A 23,714-nucleotide genomic window follows, 5' to 3' on the forward strand; every position below is an offset into this window, starting at 1 on the left:
CATGATAAAGATCTTACATTCTTAGGGATCTTATGTGCTTTGACCTGTATTGTCCCCTTTGGTGCACACGGTAATGGCAGAGGAAAGTAAGAATTAACCTGGAAGGTGCACAGCAGACACCTACCAGACTCAGAGGTCACGGCTTTCCACTCAATAGCTGGGTCAGTGAGTAGTCTGGCCTCTGAGCTTCCTAATCAGATCAGTAGTTTGGGTTTAAGTTACCAGGTGTCCATCTTACCACTGTAGGCTGCCTCCCTGCCACTAATAGGGATGTTGAGTTTCATGTTATACCTAAACAAAGTTTACTCCATAAAAATAAAGCTTAAGGGAATTCCCTGGCCGTCCAGTGGTTAGGACTCAGCGCTTTCACTGCTGGGACCCCAGTTTGCTCCCTATTCGGGGAACTAAGATGCCACAAGCCTCTCGGTGCAGCCAATAAATAAATAAGCAAACTTTTAAAAAGTCTATTCATCCAGCTATGTGTGCTTTTCTTTACTTTAACACTACAGACATACCTTAGAGATACTGCAGGTTTGGTTCTAGGCCACTGCAATAAAACAAATATAATAAAGCAAGTCACACAAATTTTTTGGTTTCACAGTGCATATAAAGGTTATGTTTACACTACAGTCTATTAAGTGTACAATAGCATTATGTCTAAAAAAAATTGTACATACCTTAGTTAAATACTTTATTGCTAAAAAATGCTAACCATCATCTGACATACAAAGTTGCCACAAATCTTCAATTTGTGAAAAAGCACAATATCTTTGAAGTGCAATAACATAAGATGTGTTTATATACAGCATTAGCCCTTTGTCATGCTTGTGGCCCTTTATTTAAAAGCTATTCATGCACATCCCAGTCAAATTTAATAGACGCTTATGCCTGATGTCACATAGTGCGCATATTTTTTTAGCTGAATTACATTCTTCTGCCTGTTCATTATTTCCACCTAGGAGTGTTTGTTCTTGGCTTCCCGTGAGGTTTCAGTGATGTGACATGCTTTCACTCAGAGTGTACATTACCTGAATCCAGGCTTTGACTCTGGGTAACTGCTGCCCCGCAAAGCTTCCAGATTTCAGCAGTTAACTCTAACACCACAAAACTAAATGAAGGATGGCTCAGATCTATTAATATACAAGGGAACGTTACCTTCCCCAAAAGACACTGACACAACACAAGATGATTAAAAGGCATTTCTTTGGTCAGATCGTTTTGGATGCCCAAGAGTCAATTTCAGCTTTTCTTTTCTCTTTCCGTAGATGTAACTCCTTCATTGAAAATCCCACTGCTCTCAAGAAGCCTCAGGCCAAACTGAAGAAAATGCACAATTTAGGATACAAAAACAGCAGCCCTCCCAAAGAGCCTCAGCCTAAAAGGGTGGAAGAGGTCTACAGGGCTTTGAAAAATGGACTTGAGTAAGAACATCAAACCTAATAATGCACTGAAACCTTTGTCCTTTCTAAAATGCTTGGGAGGGTCACAAAAGCTAGTCTTATGAGATAATTTTAGAATGTCTATTTCTGTAGTAGGTGTTTTATTATTGCACCATAATTGAGGAAGCCTTAAATGAGTCCCAAAGATATGAACTTGATCGGGTTTCCATATCATAACCAAACATTGAAGGAGACCTGAAATAGTAATATGTTTATATTTAACTCTGTGTAGTATTGTATTTTACTTAAACACTGGTAGACAGGCATATCTGTTTTAGATATTGCTGAATAAGCGTTCTAAAACGTTCTTGAGTATATTATAGCAATGATTTGTCCAGAATAAAACTTCCCTAGTATGTGGTGAGATGCATACTGTCAGTGTCCTATGGAACTAGATAGAATTCTGTGAGCCCAGATCCAGGACTGACTCCATAGTTCTTGCCATTCCCTCCACATTGGTTTTTCTTTCCTGCTATGCCAGCCTCATAGGCATTCTCCTTTTTGACTATCTGGATAGTACCAGATTCAACTGCTAGATCTTTCAAAATGTGGAGAGTTTGGGAAAATGCAGAGCCTCTTCCCTGCCAGCTCTGTGCTCCACAGAGCAAGGTTCAGGTTCTTAATGCCCCCCCACTTTAGAAGGGAAAGGTCAGCATCAGATTCCACTTGACAGTCACAGAGTTCACGATCACGTCTCTTTTCTTTGCAGTGAGTATCTGGAGGTTCACCAGACAGAGCTGGACAAGTTGACAGCTCAGTTAAAAGATATGAGAAGAAACTCTCGCCTGGTAGGTACCATCTAATCCTTAGGGTGTTAACACAGTGGGTTTTTTGGTTTTTTGTTTGTTTGTTTTGGCTAACTTCTCTTACTGGATAGACATGGGGACAAGGAAGAAAGTTCAAGAAAAGCAGATCCAAGGGACAAAGTGCCATGTGTTTCCTGATGTTTATTTTAATGCTTCATATGTTCCAGTATTTTCCAAGCATGTTTATGCAGACAAACTTTGTAATCAGGAAAAAATACTTTAAAAAAGCCAACTCCCTATACTCCTCTTCCCAAGTAATATAAGGAAATGAAAAGTTGGGGTTTGCCTACCATATTGTTAGTACAGCATTTGGAACCCAGAACTTTTCCTTTATATCCAATTTTTAAAAATTGTAATAGGTCAGTGATACCTGAGAGGAAAAGGAGGCTCAAGAGGTCATTGGTAGAAGAAATCAGAGGCGTCCTTGAGCCAGTTCAACTACAGACTGTATTGTTGGAGATGCTTGCAAGTTTCCTTTACTCTAATGAATTGTGAGGACTTGTCTGCTTGAAGAGGTGTTTCTAATGATTTTAAATGATTTTGTTAAGTTCTAAATGATATTATGCCTTAAAGTTTTAAGGCATCAGAAAGCCCAGGAAAAGTCTATGTATACGAGGTACACATATACATGAATAGCTGTTATCTTCTTTTTTTTAAAAGATGTTATCGTTTTCAAAGGCTTAGAGGTTAAAGCCTTCATAGGAGTTAAAAGTTTTAGATTCTAATAATATTAGAAGATAAATTGCTCCCATTTATGTGGAACTCAATGTGGAGTGGCCTTCAGAGCTTTTGAATGTCCCTGGCAGTCCTCAATGGCAACAGATGTTCCTCCTTGGAGAACAATGGTGTATGGATGGAGGAGCTTCCAGCAGGACCTCATGTTCCATAAAAACCCTCCTGATGGGGGATGTGGGCTTAGTGTGCTGATTATACTGTGATATTGTGAGCACACAGGAATAAACTTGCTTTAAAAACAATTTGTGAAAAGCTTTCACCACTCTCAAGGGCTCTTCTTAAATGCCAATTTTTATGTGTTTAAACAGGAAGGCAAGTCTTTTTTTTTTCTTTTTTTTGCGGTACGTGGGCCTCTCACTGCTGTGGCCTCTCCCATTGCGGAGCACAGGCTCTGGACGCACAGGCTCAGCTGCCATGGCTCACGGGCCCAGCCGCTCCGAGGCGTGTGGGATCTTCCCGGACCGGGGCACGAACCCATGTCCGCTGCATCAGCAGGCGGACTCTCAACCACTGCGCCACCAGGGAAGCCCAAGTCTTTTTTTAACACATATAATCACTGCTACTTTTTATGTTAAAAACATTTTAAAAAACATTTAAGTGGACGTGAATTTATGTGTCCCTCACTATGTAAGAGAGGAGAGCCCAAAGCAAGTGAACGTCTTAAGGCTCCCAGAAGGCAGAGAGGACTGGGTAGAATTCTGGAGGCACAGAGTATAAATAAATATTAGCTCTTAAAAGTATTCTTACTATTATTTAAAATAACCCAGATTTACTCTTTTAAAGCGAATATCAAAAAGTCCAACAGACATTATGGGGCTAATCATTATTTCACTGACAATGCAGAAATGCAGACAAAAGCCTTTGATTCATATCAGTAACGGTTTTGAGGAAGACGTGTTTTAATCCAGATACTCCTTTTTTTTAAATTTTAGGGTGTGCTGTATGACCTAGACAAGGTAAGTTATTGTTCTGTGTTGGGGAGTTACTGGGAAATAAAATCCTTCATCCTTGAGGAGAAGTCAGTGACCCTTGCTTAGGTACAGTAAGATCCTAGAGAAATGATGATTTTTCTAATCCTAGAAAAGTTCATGCTTTTATCTAATGAGGATGATGAAAGATCATAAGTACTATGATCTACAGACCCAATAATGTGTTTAAGGTCACTTTTGTAAAAAAAAAAAAAGTCACCTGGTTGCAGGGTTTCTCAGTGTTCTGGTTAAGTTTAAGAATTTCCCAAGGGTTTGAAGGTCCTTACCTGTGTTCTCTCTAAATGGGAACTATCATATTTCATCAAATGGAAGACCTCTTTGATTGGAAAACACATCATTATCTTATTTGCCACTAAGAAAAAGAGTGATTACAGCTACACTGTGACACAGTTCTTTCTTTTCACTTAAAGTATGTATTTTATACTTAGTGACAAAACTCTCTTAGGTCTATTTTAAATGTAGATATATTTTTTAAGTTATATATGACGCTGTTTCTTTCCACACATTTCTGTACATACGAGACCTTTAATACTGAATCATATTCAGTGCAATCCCTATCAAACTACCAATGACATTTTTCACAGAACTAGAACAAAAATTTTCACAATTTGTATGGAAACACAAAAGATCCCACATAGCCAAAGCAATCTTGAGAAAGAAAAACGGAGCTGGAGGAATCAGGCTCCTGGACTTCAGACTATACCACAAAGCTACAGTAATCAAGACAGTATGGTACTGGCACAGAAACAGAAATATAGATCAATGGAACAGGATAAAAAGCCCAGAGATAAACCCACGCACATACGGTCACCTTATCTTTGATCAAGGAGGCAAGAATATACAATGGAGAAAAAACAGCCTCTTCAATAAGTGGTGCTGGGAAAACTGGACAGCCACATGTAAAAGAATGAAATTAGAACAATCCCTGACACCATACACAAAAATAAACTCAAAATGGATTAAAGACCTAAATGTAAGGCCAGAGACCATAAAACTCTTAGAGGAAAACATAGGCAGAACACTCTATGACATAAATCACAGCAAGATCCTTTTTGACCCACCTCCTAGAGAAATGGAAATAAAAACAAAAATAAACAAATGGGACCTAATGAAACTTAAAAGCTTTTGCACAGCAAAGGAAACCATAAACAAGACCAAAAGACAACCCTCAGAATTGGGGGAAATATTTGCAAATGAAGCAACTGACAAAGGATTAATCTCCAAAATTTATAAGCAGCTCATGCAGCTCAATAACAAAAAAACAAACAGCCCAATCCAAAAATGGGCCAAAGACCTAGATAGACATTTCTCCAAAGAAGATATATAGATTGCCAACAAACACATGAAAGGATGCTCAACATCACTGATCATTAGAGAAATGCAAATCAAAACTACAATGAGGTATCACCTCACACCAGTCAGAATGGCCATCATCAAAATATCTACAAACAACAAATTCTGGAGAGGGTGTGGAGAAAAGGGAACCTTCTTGCACTGTTGGTGAGAATGTAAACTGATACAGACACTATGGAGAACAGTATGGAAGTTCCTTAAGAAAGTAAAAATAGAACTACCATATGACCCAGCAATCCCACTACTGGGCATATACCCTGAGAAAACCATAATTCAAAAAGAGTCATGTACCACAATGTTCATTGCAGCTCTGTTTACAATAGCCAGGACATGGAAGCAACCGAAGTGTCCATTGACAGATGAATGGATAAAGAAGATGTGGCACATATATACAATGAAATATTACTCAGCCATAAAAAGAAATGAAATTGAGTTATCTGTAGTGAGATGGATGGACCTAGAGTCTGTCATACAGAGTGAAGTAAGTCAGAAAGAGAAAAACAAATACCGTATACTAACACATATATATGGAATCTAAAAAAAGAAAAAAAAAAGTTCTGAAGAACCTCGGGGTAGGACAGGAATAAAGATGCGGATGTAGAGAATGGACTTGAGGACATGGGGAGTGGGAAGGGTAAGCTGGGACGACGTGAGAGAGTGGCATGGACATATATACACTACCAAATGTGAAATAGATAGCTAGTGGGAAGCAGCCACATAGCACAGGGAGATCAGCTGGATGCTTTGTGACCACCTAGAGGGGTGGGATAGGGAGGGTGGGAGGGAGACGCCAAGAGGAAAGAGATATGGGGATATATGTATATGTATAGCTGATTCACATTGTTATAAAGCAGAAACTAACACACCATTGTAAAGCAATTATACTCCAATAAAGATGTTAAAAAAAATACTGAATCATAGTATAATCTGTTTGCAGATATTTTAAAGGGTAATTAAATTTAACGCATGTGATAATATTTATAACTCAAATGGAAGGGATGACACATAACCAACTATGATTATCTTGGGGCGTGCACAGACAGTTGCAGTTGTAAAATGCACCCCATTTCAGAGACATTAAAATGGGGGGGGCGAGTTCATATTTGAGCTGATAAAATGTTATTATGAAGAAACTTAAGTGTACTCCAATATGATACTGTCCTGCCAGAAATCCAGTGAATTCCATTTGGTTGGCCCCTCTCAATGTTAAACATGAGGATTCCAATAGCTAACTCAAGTTCATCTCTCAGAGTATTTATTCAATATTTTTTTAAAAAATACTTTCTAAGTTGATACTAGAGAATCTTTAAAGTAGCAACAGAGATAGGAGGAAAGGGGAAATAGTTAACATCTTCTGGTGCTTTTGAGTATGAGATAATAAAGATAGTCACACAAGTCTAATCAGTGGAACTGTAAATGGCTGTACTTTTTCAAATTTCTTCTTTTATTCCAGCAAATTAAAACAATTGAAAGATACGTGAGACGCCTGGAGTTTCACATCAGTAAGGTAACTGACGTTCCTCTTGTCTTTGCCTGTTTTTCAGTTCTCAGTCACTGATCAATACACCTTTGGCCTGAGCATAGCCTCTAGTCCATGGAGAATTTCTTATCCAATTGACTTCTAAGCTGATTAGCAATTAAATCCTCCAACAGGCAGTAAAGTTGTAGAAAAAACATAAGAATGGAGAGCCTGATCACCTAGCACATTGTTTACTCTGCTTCAGTTCAACAGATATTTATTAAGTGTTTCCTTTGCAGCGTGCACGGTGCCTGGTAGAGGATGCAGTCTGGTTAGAGATAAGATTAAACCAAACTGACCTACAAAAATCTTCACACTTGCCTAACTTTACATTCAGGTCCCACATACAACTTGGTACCCCCATAGCCTTCTTCATGAAGGCCTTTAAAGTACTTAACAACAGCTGTCATGTAGCTCCCTCAATCGTTCTCAAGCTCTTAGTTCCTTCCACTCTTCACATGGCTTGGTTTCCAGATTCCTTTTCATCCTCATTGCCCCCCTCTACGTACACCAGTTGGTCAGGGTCCCTGACATCCAGCCCTGAACCCTACAAATAGTTGACTGATGGTCCCACCAGCCTAACGTGGAGTGGGACTATCCCCCCCACCCTGTTCTGGACACTATCAGGCGGTATCAGTACAACCTAGAAACAATGTCCCTTTGAGGGCAGCTGGATCACACCATTGTCAATTCCTGTGCTTATCTGCACCCATCATCCTGTGTTCCAAGTGGAGAGACTGGAGGTTTTAGCAGTTCTCTCTACTAGTGGTCAGAAGCCCCAGGTTTTAGTCCCATCTCTGCCACGTACTCACTGAGCTATAACATCTGTGTGGACCTTGGCTTTCCACTCCATGCAGTGAGGCTGGAGGTGCATATAGTCAATCTAGATGATCCTAAGAATCCTTTCCAGTTTAAAATTCTATGATGATCTAAACATGTGTATATGCTACTGCCGTTGTACATTCCCATTCCCACTTTGAAAGATATTTATTACCTTGGCAAATCTGAAATTGCTCCTATTTCTGTTCAACTCAGTAAATAAAACAGGGACTTCCCTGGTTGGTCCAGTGGGTAAGACTCCTCACTCCCAGTGCAGGGGGTCCGGGTTTGATCCCTGGTCGGGGAACTAGATCCTGCATGCAGGCTGCAACTAAGAGTTCGCCTGCCACACCTAAGAGTCTGCATACCACAACTAAGATCCGGTGCAGCCTATATAAATAAATAAATAAACAAACAATTACATCCATTAGAAGATATTTATGTGGCGGGCAAGCTTTGAAATTACTCTGTTTACTTGGAAAAATACCAAGAAAACAATTAGTATTAGGTAAGAGAGTATTTTTCCATCTTGTATCCATCATTGTAAGATATAACAATCCTAGTGGTTATTAAAGGTTGGAAGTCCTCTATCTGCAGCATCTTATGGATGGATCCCTAACAAATCCTAACAAATGATATTTAATTGATTAGTCGGTTTATTTTGGTGAGAGCCACTGCTGACTTATAGGTAAGACAAATTCTTGCCTACAGATGGGCCAGTTTCTGCTTAGGTGAGTACATAGTTATCCTTTATTCTAAAGGTTAACTCCATTTGGCTAGGGTAGATTGATATTTAAATGAAAACAAGGGTAAACTTTTCTTTAAATGCAAAGTAGTACACTAAGTCGTTAGGGCTATACCAGTGGTCCAGTTAGCAGTTTCCTTGTTGACAGGATTACAGTCTTTGGACTACAGTGGGGGAAGGGCTGAAGGGACAGTCCCCCGGAAGGCCATACGGGTGAAACAGCCCGGCCTGCATCGGAAGAGGTATCAGCTCTTGTGTTTCTAAGTGTCTAGGGGACCTGCCGCGTCAGAACCATCTGCACTGTTTACTTAAGGTTTCAGACTCCTCACCCATCCCTAACCTACTGAATCAGCATCTCAAAGTGGAGCCTGGGCATCCTCATTTTAACAAGCTCACCGAGTGAGTCTTAGCTTAGTCTTAATGTATGGAAACCACCCTCTATGCTAGTCACCCAACCAAAGGATCTTATCAGCAGATACGCCACAACCCCTTGGGTCTTACACCTCCCTCTTATTCAGAGACAAACCCACCAACCCCAAAGAGGAAAGACTGTTCCTTCCGGAGTTTTGACGATTCCTCTCAGTGAAGTGGAGTGAATTGTTGAAGAGCAACAAAGAATCCTTTTAACCAAGAGAATCATTTTCAGTCTCTTAACTAACATTCATATGCTAAGCTAAGTGTCATTGACATCTGTATAGAGAAAGCAACTATGGAAAATTGTACTATTAACAGGTAATAGTAATGCTTTTTAGTGATCAGCCAAAAGTTTGCCTTCAGAACAAAAGGGGAATGTTAAACCCTGAAGTCCATCATACTCACCTCTACCTTCTTCTGGTTCTACAACTGTAGCCTCCTTTTTGAGGGAACAAAGTTTGTACTGAAATGAAAAATTCAAGCAGTCCTAGGTAGATAACTGCCTCCCAGGAAACATAATGTCTGGTGATATCCTTCTTCTTAATCTACCTAATAATTCCTGTAGTTAACTGTGGTTGGTGTGTTGATAATTGAAGATAGGACAAGAGACTATAGAGTTAAGTATCGTCAGATATAGCTGTATGTTTTCTCAGCCTAGGCACTATTGATATTTGGGGATAATTCTTTGTTGTAGGGGGCTGTCCTCTGTGTTACAGGATGTTGAGCAGCATCCATGGCCTCTACCAACTAGATGCTAGTAACACCTCCCAGCTGTGACACCGAAAAATGTCTCCAGATGTTGCCAAATGTCCCCTGAATATCAAAATCACCTTGGATTGATTGAGAATCACTGCCTTAGAAGTATTAAGTGACTGTCAGGCTTATATAATGAATACGATCAATAGCCATTTGCAATGGGTATATTATTATTTAAAAGCCTAAATATAGAGGTATTGCAAAGAAATGTTCATTTCCATTCCTCCCGTTTACTTTTTTAAATTGTGGTATAAATTACATGCCCAAAATGTCAGTTATTATATTCAGTCTGTTAAGTTTTAACAGTCATGCTTCACCCTAATTTTAAGAATAACTTACCTTTGTTTTCTCTCTTTTGTTGGGCCACATCTTTACAAAAATCATTTTCGATACATAGCCTTGAGTTCTTTTTTTGAAAAAAATCTAAATCTGGATGCGTGAATATCACCTTGTGACACTCTCTTAAAATAAAGTGATAATAGCCCAGTATAATGCAACGTCTTCACATTGGTTTGAAACTGCAGACACTCTTCCAGTGTTCGTTCCTTATATAAAAGACTCCTGTCTTCATTATCTAAACCTTGTCTCGCGCAGTCCACCAACGTTAAGTTCATTTTCATTTTGCGTCATTTGAAAAGAGAGCTCAGAGTAAAATCCAGTTTGAAATAGAAAATGGATCATGTGGCTATAACAAAAATGACGGATCTGTCTAAAAGGATGACACTACTACAAGATTCTCCTTTTGAGGTCAGAAACATAAAGTACCGTAAGCACTTAACAATGGCCAATGTCACTTCCTTCAAGTGTGACAAATATTTATGTCCCCTGTGTTTCTGTTTTGATTCCGGCAGGTAGATGAACTCTATGAAGCTTATTGTATCCAAAGACGCCTCCAAGATGGTGCCACCAAGATGAAGCAAGCCTTCGCAACGTCCCCTGCCAGCAAAGCTGCCCGGGAGAGCCTGTCAGAGATCCACCGGAGCTACAAAGAGTACACAGAGGTATGTGCCAACCTGCTCGGCTGCTGAACCCCACCTGGCCCAAGAACCAGGGAAATGGCACCCTCAACCTCATTCTACTCTTTAGAGAGAGACGTTTTACTATTTGCCTGTCTTGTGTTTCCTTGAGGCCATCGGTGGAGCTGTTTAACATGGCTCTCGGGTGGTTTTGTTGGTTGCATTTTTTTGTGTGTGTGTGGTACGCGGGCCTCTCACTGTCATGGGCTCTCCCGTTGCGGTGCACAGGCTCCGGACGCGCAGGCTTAGCGGCCATGGCTCACAGGCGCAGGCGCTCTGCGACATGTGGGATCTTCCCGGACCGGGGCACGAACCCGTGTCCCCTGCATTGGCAGGCGGACTCCCAACCACTGCGCCACCGGGGGAGCCCTGTTGGTTGTATTTTTGTTTAGAGCCTTCTGTGAACTCCAGACCATGTGACTTTCTGTTGTGAGCGTCACCTGTCAGGCACTCACCTCCTAGTGCCTGGTAATAGGTTTGTTCATGGACGTGTAAATCCACAAGATTTTAGACACTGTGAAGCCATTCACTGACCAAATCTTACACTTCTTTATGTGTATAGTCTCTGCACAAATAGACTATGAATGCATGTTAAAAATTTCAGCAAATGAGTAAGTCACAAATGCCCTGGTATTGGTCATTGAAATGCACTTCCAGATTCTCTAGTGTACAGTCTAGTCTAGCTTTATCCCTGCAAATTGAACAGACCTTGTGGTTAAGATGGCTGCCCTGGATATTGGGTTCACCCACCTCCTGCCTACGATTATTTTATTGTAAGAAATTTCCCTTCTATCTTAAAGGAGGCGAGATAAAGAACCATGAACAGAAGCGTGCTTTCCTGCTTTCTGACTGTCTCTGGGGCCCAAACATATGACACAGGGAGGTCTTCACTCCTCTGGGGGTCACCCGAAACCAGTGCCTTTGATGAAATGACTGAATTATTAAAGCAGCACTTCTCACTCTCCCATGTGTCTTTGTTCAAAGATCCAATTTCATGAATGAAGTCATCGGCCTGATGAGGGTCTGCTGGACAATTCCCAGAGCTGAGCATCTGGTCTCAGCCCTGGGACGGGAGGGATGTCTTGGATGACTTGCCACAGCATTGCTTCCTGTGTAACCCTCCAGCCCTGCCTCTTGTCTGAACCAGATTTGTCTTTTTTCATGGTCTAAAACAGGGCTTCTTTCTCTCCATTTGGGAGAATGCATTTTGAATGCATAAAATGAAACCCATAGGAATTCAAAGGAAACAAATTATATTGAAATACAGTTATTTCGGGCTTCTCTGGTGGCGCAGTGGTTGGGAGTCCGCCTGCCGATGCAAGGGACACGGGTTCGTGCCCCGGTCCGGGAGGATCCCACGTGCCGTGGAGTGGCTGGGCCCGTGAGCCATGGCCGCTGGGCGTGCGCATCGGAGCCTGTGCTCCACGACGGGAGGGGCCACAGCGGTGAGAGGCCCGCGTACCGCAAAAAAAAAAAAAAAGAAAGAAATAGTTATTTCAATATTGTCAGTACAGTGATCAAAATATTTTTAAAATCAAATGTGTGATACAGTACAAGAGTGCGGCCTTATTAACTCATCAAACTGCAAGATTTAGCAGTGGCTCCAATAACTATTGCAATTTGAAAGTAATGAAAAATAGAAATGATTTCTCAAGGTACCTGCAACAATTGATGTGACATGAACATAGACGTGACTGTTATCAGGTCTAAGTCACAGGTACTAGTCATACGGCTGCGGCGTGTTTTCTATGTTCATGATGTATGGACGTATTAGATATCAGTTAGAGGTTAGTGGAAATAGCGATGTGACTTTCTTTTTTCCCCATCCAAGCTGATGGAGCACAGGTTAAGAACCTCTAGCTTCGAAGCAGCCCTAGTTCATGAGACCTCATTTCCACACATCTGTGAAATCAAAAGAGCAGTTGCCAGTGAAGGAGGCCGTTCAGAGTACACACGTAGGAGGACTGAGTGGCAGCCGGTGCCTGTCCCAGAACTTTTGTCGGTTGTTTCAGAAATACCCTCTGGTGGTCAAGCGCCAAGACATGGCATCATATTTCCTCACAAATTCAAAGATGTAGAGTGTAATTTCAGCAAGAGGAGAAAGACGTCCAAGACTTCTGTAGCTTCCTACCTCACTTGACATTAAGTGGTTTCGTATCTTCACATAACCACAAAAACCAGCATTTTATCCCAAAGAGGGTTTAGGAATAGATGGTTCTGGGTGCCTTTGCAAGGGCAGCAGTGTGCATCCGTGGCTGCCTGGGTGAGACAGAAGGCAATTCTGACCATGGATGTCCTCAGCTGTTAAACTAGCTGCCCCCCAAGTTTTTCAAAGACACTGGTCGCAGTCCTGACATGCGTGATAACATCGTTGATATATTTCTAGAAACAGTAATGCATTCCTTCCCAGAGACACCCAGTGCTCTGAGGAAGAAAATTGGTTTACAGAGCTGAGACTTTGTTTTCGAAACTTTCCAGCTGCACAGAACTCAGCCTCAGGAGTTTTCCCCAGCTTTGCTAAGCTACTTGAGGTACCAACATTTAAGAGTCAGCACCTCTAGCTTGCAAGTCAATTCTGAATTCCTTTGCAAACAAAATCCAAATGGAAGTAGCCCCTGTCTGTGCTCACTGAGCTGCCCAGGCCATGCGTCCGAGCCCCTAGCTGGGATGGAGGAAGAAGCTTGCAGATGCTGCCCTGGGGGGCAGGGGTGTGTGTGTGTGTGTGTGTGTGTGTGTCTGTGTGTGTCTGTGTGTGTGTGTGTGTGCGTGCGTGTGTGTGTGTGTGTGTGTACGCAGGGGGATGGGACGGGGACTTCTGCTTAGAGCACCAGAGGTGGCATCAAAAGCTTAAACTGGCCATGCTGCAGAAGGGCCACAGCACTTTTCCTCTTGATTTCTGACTGCGATTGCTCTGTTTAGGTCTTCAGACACTGAGGAGGTAGGGTGCGAGCGGTTAGATATCTAACCACAGGCATAGACGGTGTGGCTCCTCTGCCTTTACTGTTCCTCAACATTAGAGTGAGGAGAGGACGCTTGTCAAACCCAAGAATCATTTTGAGGGCCTCAGGGCATGGCAGCAGGAACTCTGCCTCATTCACTTTGAGTACAGCTGAGCTCCTGAGCTCTTTTTTTTTTTTTTGCGGTACGCGGGCCTCTCACTGTTGTGGCCTCTCCCGTTGCGGAGCACAGGCTCCAGACGTGCAGGCTCAGCGGCCATGGCTCACGGGCCTAGCAGCTCCGCGGCATGTGGGATCTTCCCGGACCAGGGCACGAACCCGCGTCCCCTGAATCGGCAGGCGGACTCTCAACCACTGCGCCACCAGGGAAGCCCTCCTGAGCTCTTTTTGCCCCAAATTCTTATTAAGAAAAATTTCAGCCCTTCAGAAAAGTCAAGCCTAGTATGTTGAACATCATATACCTTTATTTAGACTTCCATTTGGTAATGTTTTGCCATATTTGCTTTTCTTCTCTTGCATATGTTTGATTTGTTTCCCTTTTTTACTCAGTCATTTGATAGTAAATGGTAGATAACATGCCATTTCACCCCATAAATATTTTAGCACAGATCCTTTAATGATAACCTATGTAACATGTGTATCCCTTGCATAACCACACACCATTATCACATCTAAGAAAATTACCAGTCCTCCTATAGAATTATCTAATATCCTGTGCATTTTCAAATTTCCCTTATTTGGCCCAATGATGTCTTTTATAACTGTTCTAGTTTATTTACTTTCAAATCAGGATGGAATAAAAGTTAACACATTGCATTTTGTTGTTATGTCACTTTAATCTCTTTTATCTAAAATTTTTTTTCCCATAATTCTACTGCCTTTTTATAGAATCCAGCCCAGTTCTTTTAGAATCTCCCACATTCTGGATTTATCTGACTGTTCATGATGCAACTTAACTTGGTCTTCTATGCTCTAAATTGCCGGTACACTAGAAGGCTTGCTTAGGCTTAGGTTAAATATTTTGTGACAATTTGCTACATACGCGTAACTCACTGCAAACAGGTAAATGCCTCTCATTTGAGCAGTGGTTGTCCACTGCTGTGAGAACATCCTGTGCTTTGAAAGAAATGTAGCCCTAACGCTGGTCTCCTGTGCTCTTCTTAGAACATGTGCACCATTGAAGCAGAGCTGGAGAAGCAGCTGGGGGAGTTCTCCATCAAGATGAAAGGTATTCTTCCTCCTTTTTATAGAGTGGGGTGCCATCTCCGCCTAGCTCCTTGAAGTGTGACATCACACACCGTTTTTATTTTCCTTGCAAAGATATTGGGCCACTCTCTCTCAACCCTCCCCACTTATGTTAATTTATTGATGCTCCAGAACCTTCTCGTCCTGAGACTTGCCTACATACTTAAATATTTACTGTGACAGGATCTCAAACATACACAAACATGGAAGAGTATTATAAGGAACTCCCATAGACCCATCACCTCCATTTAATAATCAGCAAGATTTTGCCACCTTTGCTTCATCTGTTTTCTTGTCTTTGTTTTTCCTTTGATGAAATAAAACCCAGATGTGGGAGTCTCTCCCTGTAGACGGCAATGTGCCTCTCTTAAAGAATAGGGACATCTTATGATAGGGACACCACAATGCCAAGTATTATCACTTCTAATAAAATGAATATGCCTTTGTTTTGAATCCATTCCATTAGCAAATGACCTGGTGGTCTCAAAAGTGAGTTATACTCAAATCAGTTATATTCAAATCAGGATTCAAATGAGGTCCATGCATTATCATTGGTCGTTAGATATCTCTTTTCAGTTTCCTTTCATCTAAAACAGACGCCTCCTTGTTTTTTTTTCCTACCATTGACTTGTCACGTTGAAGCTGTTGTCACTGTTGTCACTTTCAACATGTCACTGTTGTACAGAATGTCCCACGTTCTAGACTTGTCTGTTGGCTTCTTGGTGGTGTCATTTAGTTTGTTCCTTTATGCTCTACTTTCCTATAAACGACCTACCAACTTCTTTAATTTTAAATGTTTTTTAGTGTTAAACCCACACAGGACTGTGCATTTTCCTCTTTTTCCCAGTGCCTTTCTGGTGTTGACTCCAGGAAGTCCTACTCTGAAAGCGTTGTTGATTTGTACTGCAAACATCTTCAGAACCAAAAGCTCTAGTTGTAGAAAACGGAGCATCCTTCAGGTGTTGTCAGATTTACAGCTCAGTGGCCAACAGGGCTTCAGATGAGCAGCCATCACAGCGAGTCCATCTTCCTTCTGCGTTTGGGCCACTCACCCACTCACCGCAGGGAGAAGGGCTAGTTTGTGTGCCTTTCCTTTTCTGAGGTTTCTTAGCAGCTGGATCCCTGGGTTGCTAATGGGGATTTAATCACCCTCTTGTCTGCGTTTTGCCATTAAGGGAGTAGAAAAGGGGCGCTTTTTTTTTAAGTGCTTGACAGGAGAGCTTAATTTTCCAATGAGTCACCTAACTCAGGAGGCAAAGTGTTCTGTCAAGTGTGATGTCCGTAGAGCTGCTCTGGTTGAGTGTACCTGCAATCAACATGACCTTGACCCTCAGCTGCCCACACGGCTGTGTTCTTCTCTCCAGCAGATCCCGTAGTGAATCAGTCTGTTATTCAGTATGAAGTCTCAATACTTACTTTACTACGGAGGCGGGACATCTGTGCTTTTTCAGTTTTTTAGGTCCTTTCTCTTCACTGTGGGTCCTCACCGAGTCAGTGGTTCTAAAACCACTCAGGCCCTGCCCCCATCTCAGCAAGTCAGGGTGGGGCCCTGGCACCAAGGAGCCCCACAGCTCTCTTCCCAGCATTCTCTCGTTCTAAGGCAAGGTTACAATGGGAAGCCATCCTCTTCCCCGTTTCCCTCCCCCAAGATAGGTGGGTGGCACCCTTCGGGTATATTTTTCATCCTCGGGATGATTCTGTCAGCAGCCTGCTTCTGGAAAACCACTGCCCTGAGTCAGTGTTTAGCAGAAAACACTTCTCTCTCCTTCCCCTAACTCTCGGGCACCCTCCATGCAGGCTAGCACAGTCTGGGGTCTTACAGCTGAGAGAAATTCCCATCATGCCGTCTTCTCACTGTTAATCCAAGCAGTACCGTATTTCCCCTATTTCTGACGCTCACTATTATCAAAGTCACCAATTTGGGGTGAGTTGGTGATTTCCCCATTTTGTCGATGGGGAGTGGGGTTAAGTGACTTGCCCCAGAAGTCACACGGTACGTTGGAGTCAAACTTGAAACTGAATTCCAGAGCTCGTGGCTCCCAGTGCATTCCCATCCCCCAGCCCCATAGGAGGAGGGACGCTCTAACAAAGGTGAACAGATACTATAAACTATTGCTCAAAACATGTTCTCTTCTATGGGATGGTAGTCTTCCACCCAGCACACAGGCACCCAGGAGTGGGTGGGAGGAAAGGGACAGCCACCCACCAGACCTGGACCTCAGGCCTGAGGGTCAGCGAGGATGTTCTGGGGGCCCTACCATCCACCGGGGGGCCCGGCTGCCCAGCTAAAGAACGGCTCTGGGTTGTGATGGGCTGTCATGACGGACGGGCTCAACTTGCTGCCACCCCTGCTATTCCAGCTCTACCCTCAGCGTGGTTCTGTCTTTCCTGCCCGACGGGCTTCCCTGGCTTCTGTCTGGGTTCAGGGTTTCTCCCAGGGGGGGTCACTCAAACCTGCAAGTGATCCTCCTTTTTCTTTATTGATTTATCTCACTTCCACTTTCCTAATCTAACATGAAAACTTGAACTATTTCTATGAAGCCTTTCAGGGGTAACACCCCCGTGGAAATCTTCCTCTCTCTTGATAAAAGGGAGCCTCTCACGCTGCCAAGAAATCTTGCATCTTTGCAGTTACCTACTTTCTTGTCTGTTATTCATTCTGGTAAAAAAAAAAAAGAAGAAGAAGAAAAAAAGAATTACCACCCCCAACATACATAGTGACACAAGCTGAGGATCTTTCATAATATCCTCAGACCTGGTAAGCCAGCTTCCTCCTGCCACACGCTTCCCCAGCACACAGACGGCAATCATTCTGTGGGGTGTTGGAGGGGTGGGTAAGTGATGACGGTAAAGACAATTGGGCCTGCTGTTGGCCAGGCTCTGGGCTGCATCCTGGTGAATGGTCTCTGGCCTTGACTTCCACACAGTCTACTGGAGACAGTGGTTGCATGAGCCAGTCTAATCTAATTCCATGGAATAAATGATCTACTGGATCAATAATGTGGCCAATTGCTTCGATGCCTGGGGGGCGGGGGCGTGGCAGGAGGGGGCGCAAAGGGTGCCACCCGCCTATCTTGTGGGAGGGAAACGGGGAAGAGGAAGGCTTCCCGCTGTAACCTTTGCATTAGAATGAGAGGACCCTGGGAAGAGAGTTGTGGAACTCCTTGATGCCAGATTTTGAAGAGGGTCCAATGCCAGGCTAAAGAGGGAGCACTAGACCCATCCACCAATTTGCAGATGGAAAGACATGGTCTGTTACAGAAAAACTACTTCTCCCAAGTATTACCTACTTCATATTAAGTTCCAGGCAGTGTGTATATTCCAAAAGTCTGTGTTGGCACCTGCAGCTTTTAGGGCAGGTCTGGCCTTGGGAGAGGGGACATCTACCAGGGAGCTAGTAAATCTGCATTATTTATGCCTGGTCAGTAAATCATTCAGTCCTGTAATGGGAGCGCCTATCTATTCAGCTGTCTGGCTGTTTTCCTTGGAGTAGAAAGTGTCACTTCCTTAGCTTCAGAATCGCTCCCCCCCAGTGCTAAGATTGTCATGAATATCCAACCAGCCTTTTCTCTGTGTATACGCTGCCTGCCAACATGTGTGATCTTTTTATCTTTGGAAAGGAAGATTCTCACAGAACTAGAAAAAAAGGCGGTACATTCTTCTAGCAGAATGGTCCCTGAGCAAAAGAAGAACAGGGTGGGCGGTTGCAGACTGTAGCATCTGGGCCTTCCGAATGAGGTCATGGAAGAGCTGTTTTATCAGTAATAGATGTTTACAGTAAAACATCCACAAGGTGCAGGAAGATGCACCATGGAGATTAAAGCCCCCTCAGCCCCTCCACTTGCCCATGCTCATCCCCGGGTGCTGGCCCCCATGATGGTTTTTGGAGTGGCCATTATGAAAGCTTCGTAGACAGTGCAGCAGTAATCCCCAGACTGCTGAGAAAACATGAAGCCCTCCCCAACTGAAAATCCCAACAGGCCTCAGACCAGAGTCTGAAAGAAACCTGGCCAGGTTTAAAAGATACAAGGCGGCAACTCTAATTGACCCACTGTTAGTTTCATTTCTGCAATCAGGACCGTGAGTGGCTTACATTAGCAGGTAGGACTTGAAGAATCATAGCACAGCCTCAGGCCTGTTTTTGCCTGTCTACTGCCACGTGCCACGTTATGGTTATAATCAGAGTATCAGAGTGATACCACCTCAAGCATTTCCAAAAAATTTTGCTGTAATAACATGAGCTGAGAAGCTCAAAAACATCACTACCAAGTAGCTTTCTCCCATCTGGATAAGTTCTTCCAATATGAAATTTCTGGTGATTTTGAAAGGAAAAAATAAAAATAAAAACCCTCAAAGGATTTTCCCCTTTACCCTCCTTTATCCAGCACTGATATCAGATCAGTTTTTTAGGTTTTTTTTTGTTTTGTTTTTTAACCAGGCTTCCATTGTAATTGCATAGGTATGTAAAATAGGCAGTAGACAAATCCTGAATATTCTGCAGAGGTTTTTTTTTGGTTTGTTTTTTTTTAAAACATCTTTATTGGAGTATAATGGCTTTACAATGGTGTGTTAGTTTCTGCTGTATAACAAAGTGAGTCAGCTATACATATACATATATCCCCATATCTCCTCCCTCTTGTGGAGCTGATCTCCCTGTGCTATGCGGCTGCTTCCCACTAGCTATTTTACATTTGGTAGTGTACATATGTCCATGCTACTCTCTGCCGTCGTCCCAGCCTACCCTTCCCCCTCCCCGTGTCCTCAAGTCCATACTTTATGTCTTCTGCAGAGGTTTTTAAAGAGTGTTTAGGACTTTATTAGAATTGGTATATCCAGCCAATTGTGATTTATAAAGATCAGTCGATTGTGCTTTTTTTCAGAAGTTTTAAAAACAAAAGACTAATCCTCCAGAAAATTATTAGTGAAAATTGGCTTCTTTAATCCTGCTCTTATTTCAGTAAATCTTTTAAGAGGCTTGTTATGCTCTACTTGTTAGTGGAAACTGGTCCTCAATGGACCGGCTCCGTGGATGGAGAGGTGTGACGAACTGGTGAGTTGCTGCCATCTACTGACAGAGAGTGGTAACAGCAGGTGTCTTTTTAGGCCTCCCTGGACCTTCTCTATCATCTTAACCCTGGCATAGCCCGTTGAGACTGTGCAAAGCAAGATTCATCCGTCACACAGTCTCACAACTTAACGGGGCTCTTCCTAGAAAGAACAGTCTTCTCTGCCCCAGAGAGCACCTCTCCCATCACCCCAGCAAGGAATAGCCTCTCTTGCTGTGATAGATGGAATTCCCAACGATAGCTGTACCCAGTCATTCCCCAGAAACTATTATATGAGTTTTCACAAAGGCCTGACACTTTGAGTCTTATAAGTGTGCCAGTGTGGGTTTATAAAGAGGGGAAATGAATCCTGCACCTCTGATCCCAGTTGCTTGCTTACAGGTCTGGCTGGTTTTGCTCAGCCTCTGTCCCGGAGATCAATACGAAGTAAGTGTGGTGTCGGTCTGGGTGTTGGACTTGAGAGGCAGGAGTCAGCTGTCATTATTTTGCTTCTTCAATTTTTTTTACATGTTTTTATTTTGAAAAAGGAAATTTTGAGCCAATAAGTAATTTGGAGATTAGGGTAAGACCTCCCACATACGGGTCACCTAGACAACCAGTTTTAACGTTATGTCACATTTGCTTTATTATTACTAATACTATTATTGTTGTTATTTTGCTGAACTATTTTAGATTAATGCACAGGTGTCATGACCCTTCACCCCTAAATTATTTTCCTGAGGGAATTTCCTGACGGTCCGGTGGTTAAGACTTGGCACTTTCACTGCCTTGGCCCAGGTTCAATCCCTGGTTGGGGAAGTAAGATCCTGCAAGCGATGTGGCACAGCCAAAAAAAAAATTATTTTCCTCAATGTGGAAAGACATTCTCTCATATAAACGTTGTACAATTGTCTACACCAACAAACTTAGCACTGGCCCTTTAGCTAATGTCATTTGATGTACAATCTATATTCATATTTTTCCAAGTGTCCCAATATTGTACTTGATAGCAGTTTATTTTTCCTGATGCGAGATCCAATCCAGGATTATGACTACTCAAAAGTATCATGATTGAAGAATAATAGAATCTAGATCTTTCTTTATAAAAATATACTCCACAAAAGTAAAAAAGCTTTTTATCTTTTCCCTCTTCAGAAGGGAACTTACATAATGATTTCATCTAACTATCTCCTCCGAAACCTTCTATAATCATTCATCTTGGCCGGGGGTGGTGAGGGGGAATGTGTCTTCCTCTAAGCAGTAAAGCTGTCCTGACTGAGGAGAAAACTGCACACCCTTCCCCCAGAGTGTGTCAGATTTTCAAAATCCTTGTGCAGACCTGTCTCCCTTATCCACAAGAAGGATGCCCTGCTTCTTGCTTCTGGACACTTTAAGTAGATTTTAGCTGCCGGTTCCTTGTCTTTCTAAAGGAGCTGGGGAGTATGGAGAATTAATCCAGTGGTTGTTCTACTGAAGTAGAACTAACGAGAGAAAGAACTGAGCCAAAGGGCACGATGCAGTGACCTTGTTCTAAAGAAAGCCCTTCATACCCTCTATCCTAGAGAAACAGAACTTACCCCCTTTGAAAGTCTTTCCCTGCTGGTGCTCTGCTCCACGCCCCCTGCCAGGGAATTTGGAAGAAGCGACAGTCAGTGGGTGTCATGAGGATGCTGGAGAAGGGGAGGAACAGTAGCTGCTGTATTTACTCGCCTTTTTCATCCTGGTGTTTGGTGGGAAGGCGGGTGAGGGCAGTGAAATCTGAGGGCCCTTTGGTGTCTTTCCCCAGATTTTCATGAAGTATGGCCGACAGAGGTGGAAACTGAAAGGCAGAATAGAAGTAAATGGCAAACAGACCTGGGATGGAGAAGAAATGGTGTTCCTGCCCCTGATAATTGGATTAATTTCCATCAAGGTACAATATCGTCATTGCAGTTTGTTGTCTTTGCTGGTGCCACGGCTGGATGGTCCATCGTGGAGACCTGTGCCCGTGATTTCTGCCTGCTGCCCCTCCAGACCACAGACCTCTGTATGTACTACAGGTACATCAAAAGACTTGCCCTCGTGTCAGAGCGGGCAATGGAAACGTGAGATGGGCTTGGGAAACATCCACCTCTGATTTCAGACATGGTTCTGAAATGCCTGCCCTGGCCAAGAAAAACAAAGGAAAGAGTAACCTGGCTTCGTCCTCTGCACTCCTGTAAGGCCTTTCTTACCTCTCCCTCTCTCACCAGGTCACAGAACTCAAAGGGCTAGCAACTCATCTCCTGGTCGGCAGTGTGACCTGTGAGACCAAAGAGCTGTTTGCAGCACGACCTCAGGTGGTGGCTGTGGACATCAATGACCTTGGCACCATCAAACTCAACCTGGAAATCACCTGGTAGTAAGTTGCCCTTTTCAATATCATCATGATAGAAACAAGTGCTGTAGGCTCGTGCTGTCCCAAGGGTGGCGTGTGGACCGTCAAAATCACCGGGGAGCTTGGTACGAAAGCAGAGTCTCAGGCCCCACCCCAGACTCGCTGTGTCAGAACCTCTCAGGGCCCAGGAATCTCTTGAATAAGCTGGGTGACGTTCACACACGTTAAAGGAGAACCCTCTGCCATATCACTACTCTCCTCTTCAACTTCCTATTTTTAAATATTTTATTCTGTCTCCTCCCCTCCTTCTCAACCTTTAGATGTGTATAAAGAAGTATATCTCTCACGTCCACTAATTTGAAAGAAAATAACTGTCCAGTATGAGATATTTTATCCACGGAAAGATCCTGATTCTCGCTATGATGTTTTAATTGCTTGGCCCTCTTTATCTCAGATACCTGACACTGCTTTGGAAATTTCTGGATATCCTTAGTCTCTCCACACTCTATATACTGAAACAGAATATTTCCAAAGGGCCAGAGATACCTTTTGTCAAAGCAGGGAACTTAAAAGTGGTTTTCTGAAGTCACCCCGTGAGAAAGGTCATGATAAGCTATTAAGTACTGGTCGCTCACAACATTTGATCTTAGGCCCCTGGTATATTACCAAGTAACTAGGACATGTTCAGTATTAATGTTTGGGGCCACCTTTACAATATCGAGGGTCAGGCATGGAAGCGGCAAAGACATGTTGCCTTGTTATTGGAACAGTGTCCACAGCTTTTGCCCAGCCCATCTCTCCTCGTAACTTGTAATGATTGACGTCTCAAATGCAAGATCAGTGCTTCTGCTGGAGGAGCACATGGCATGCTGATAAATGGCATCATTGTGAACAGACTGTTATTCTCTCAGTCACACAACAGGCTCTGGGTCCACTGAAAGGAATAGGAGAGTTTTCTTTAGAACCGAACAATAATCTGTTGCTCTCTTGTATCATTAAAGCGTCTGCCCTTGCAAAGCTCCAGGAATTTTTACAGACTTCTTCAACATCTCGTGTTGGGACAAACATTAATACGTTTGTGTCTCTAATACGAACGAGGAAGCAAATTTATCTGGTCTGCTGGTGTGCACATAAATTGTGCTTAAAGCTGTGATGATAATCTGGGGTCCCTTGGGTGAGTCTAGACCCCGTTTTCTGCTCCACTTTTTTTTATCTTGGTTTGTTTGCTGACAGACCAATTTGGCCAAAACCAGCCCAGTTCCCACTGGTTTGAGTTTACGTAAGTATAATGAGGTGCTTTCTTGGCCTGCGGACCAGTGATTATAGGTGACTTTAACAAACATGTGTTCGTGGGGACCTGTTGTTTTGCAGTCCGTTTGACGTGGAGGACATGACCCCATCCTCAGGCGCTGGGAACAAGGCAGCCGCCCTCCAGAGAAGAATGTCCATGTACAGCCAGGGCACCCCAGAAACGCCCACCTTCAAAGACCACTCCTTCTTTGTAAGTTCAGTGTGATTTC

General features: G+C 43.0%; 1 protein-coding gene across 1 annotated transcript in view; it reads left to right on the forward strand.

The window, feature by feature from the left end:
* Window positions 1-23,714, forward strand: part of RIPOR2 (RHO family interacting cell polarization regulator 2) — an 87,616-nt gene that overhangs the window by 34,528 nt on the left and 29,374 nt on the right. The window contains 11 exon segments of the mRNA XM_032648450.1: window positions 1,266-1,421; window positions 2,149-2,227; window positions 3,913-3,936; window positions 6,776-6,829; window positions 10,427-10,576; window positions 14,713-14,776; window positions 20,241-20,260; window positions 20,262-20,285; window positions 21,625-21,750; window positions 22,070-22,218; window positions 23,566-23,695. Coding sequence (XP_032504341.1) covers window positions 1,266-1,421; window positions 2,149-2,227; window positions 3,913-3,936; window positions 6,776-6,829; window positions 10,427-10,576; window positions 14,713-14,776; window positions 20,241-20,260; window positions 20,262-20,285; window positions 21,625-21,750; window positions 22,070-22,218; window positions 23,566-23,695 — 976 coding nt within the window.

The sequence above is a fragment of the Phocoena sinus genome, chromosome 11 (assembly GCF_008692025.1).
Source record: "Phocoena sinus isolate mPhoSin1 chromosome 11, mPhoSin1.pri, whole genome shotgun sequence".
Lineage (NCBI taxonomy): Eukaryota > Metazoa > Chordata > Mammalia > Artiodactyla > Phocoenidae > Phocoena > Phocoena sinus.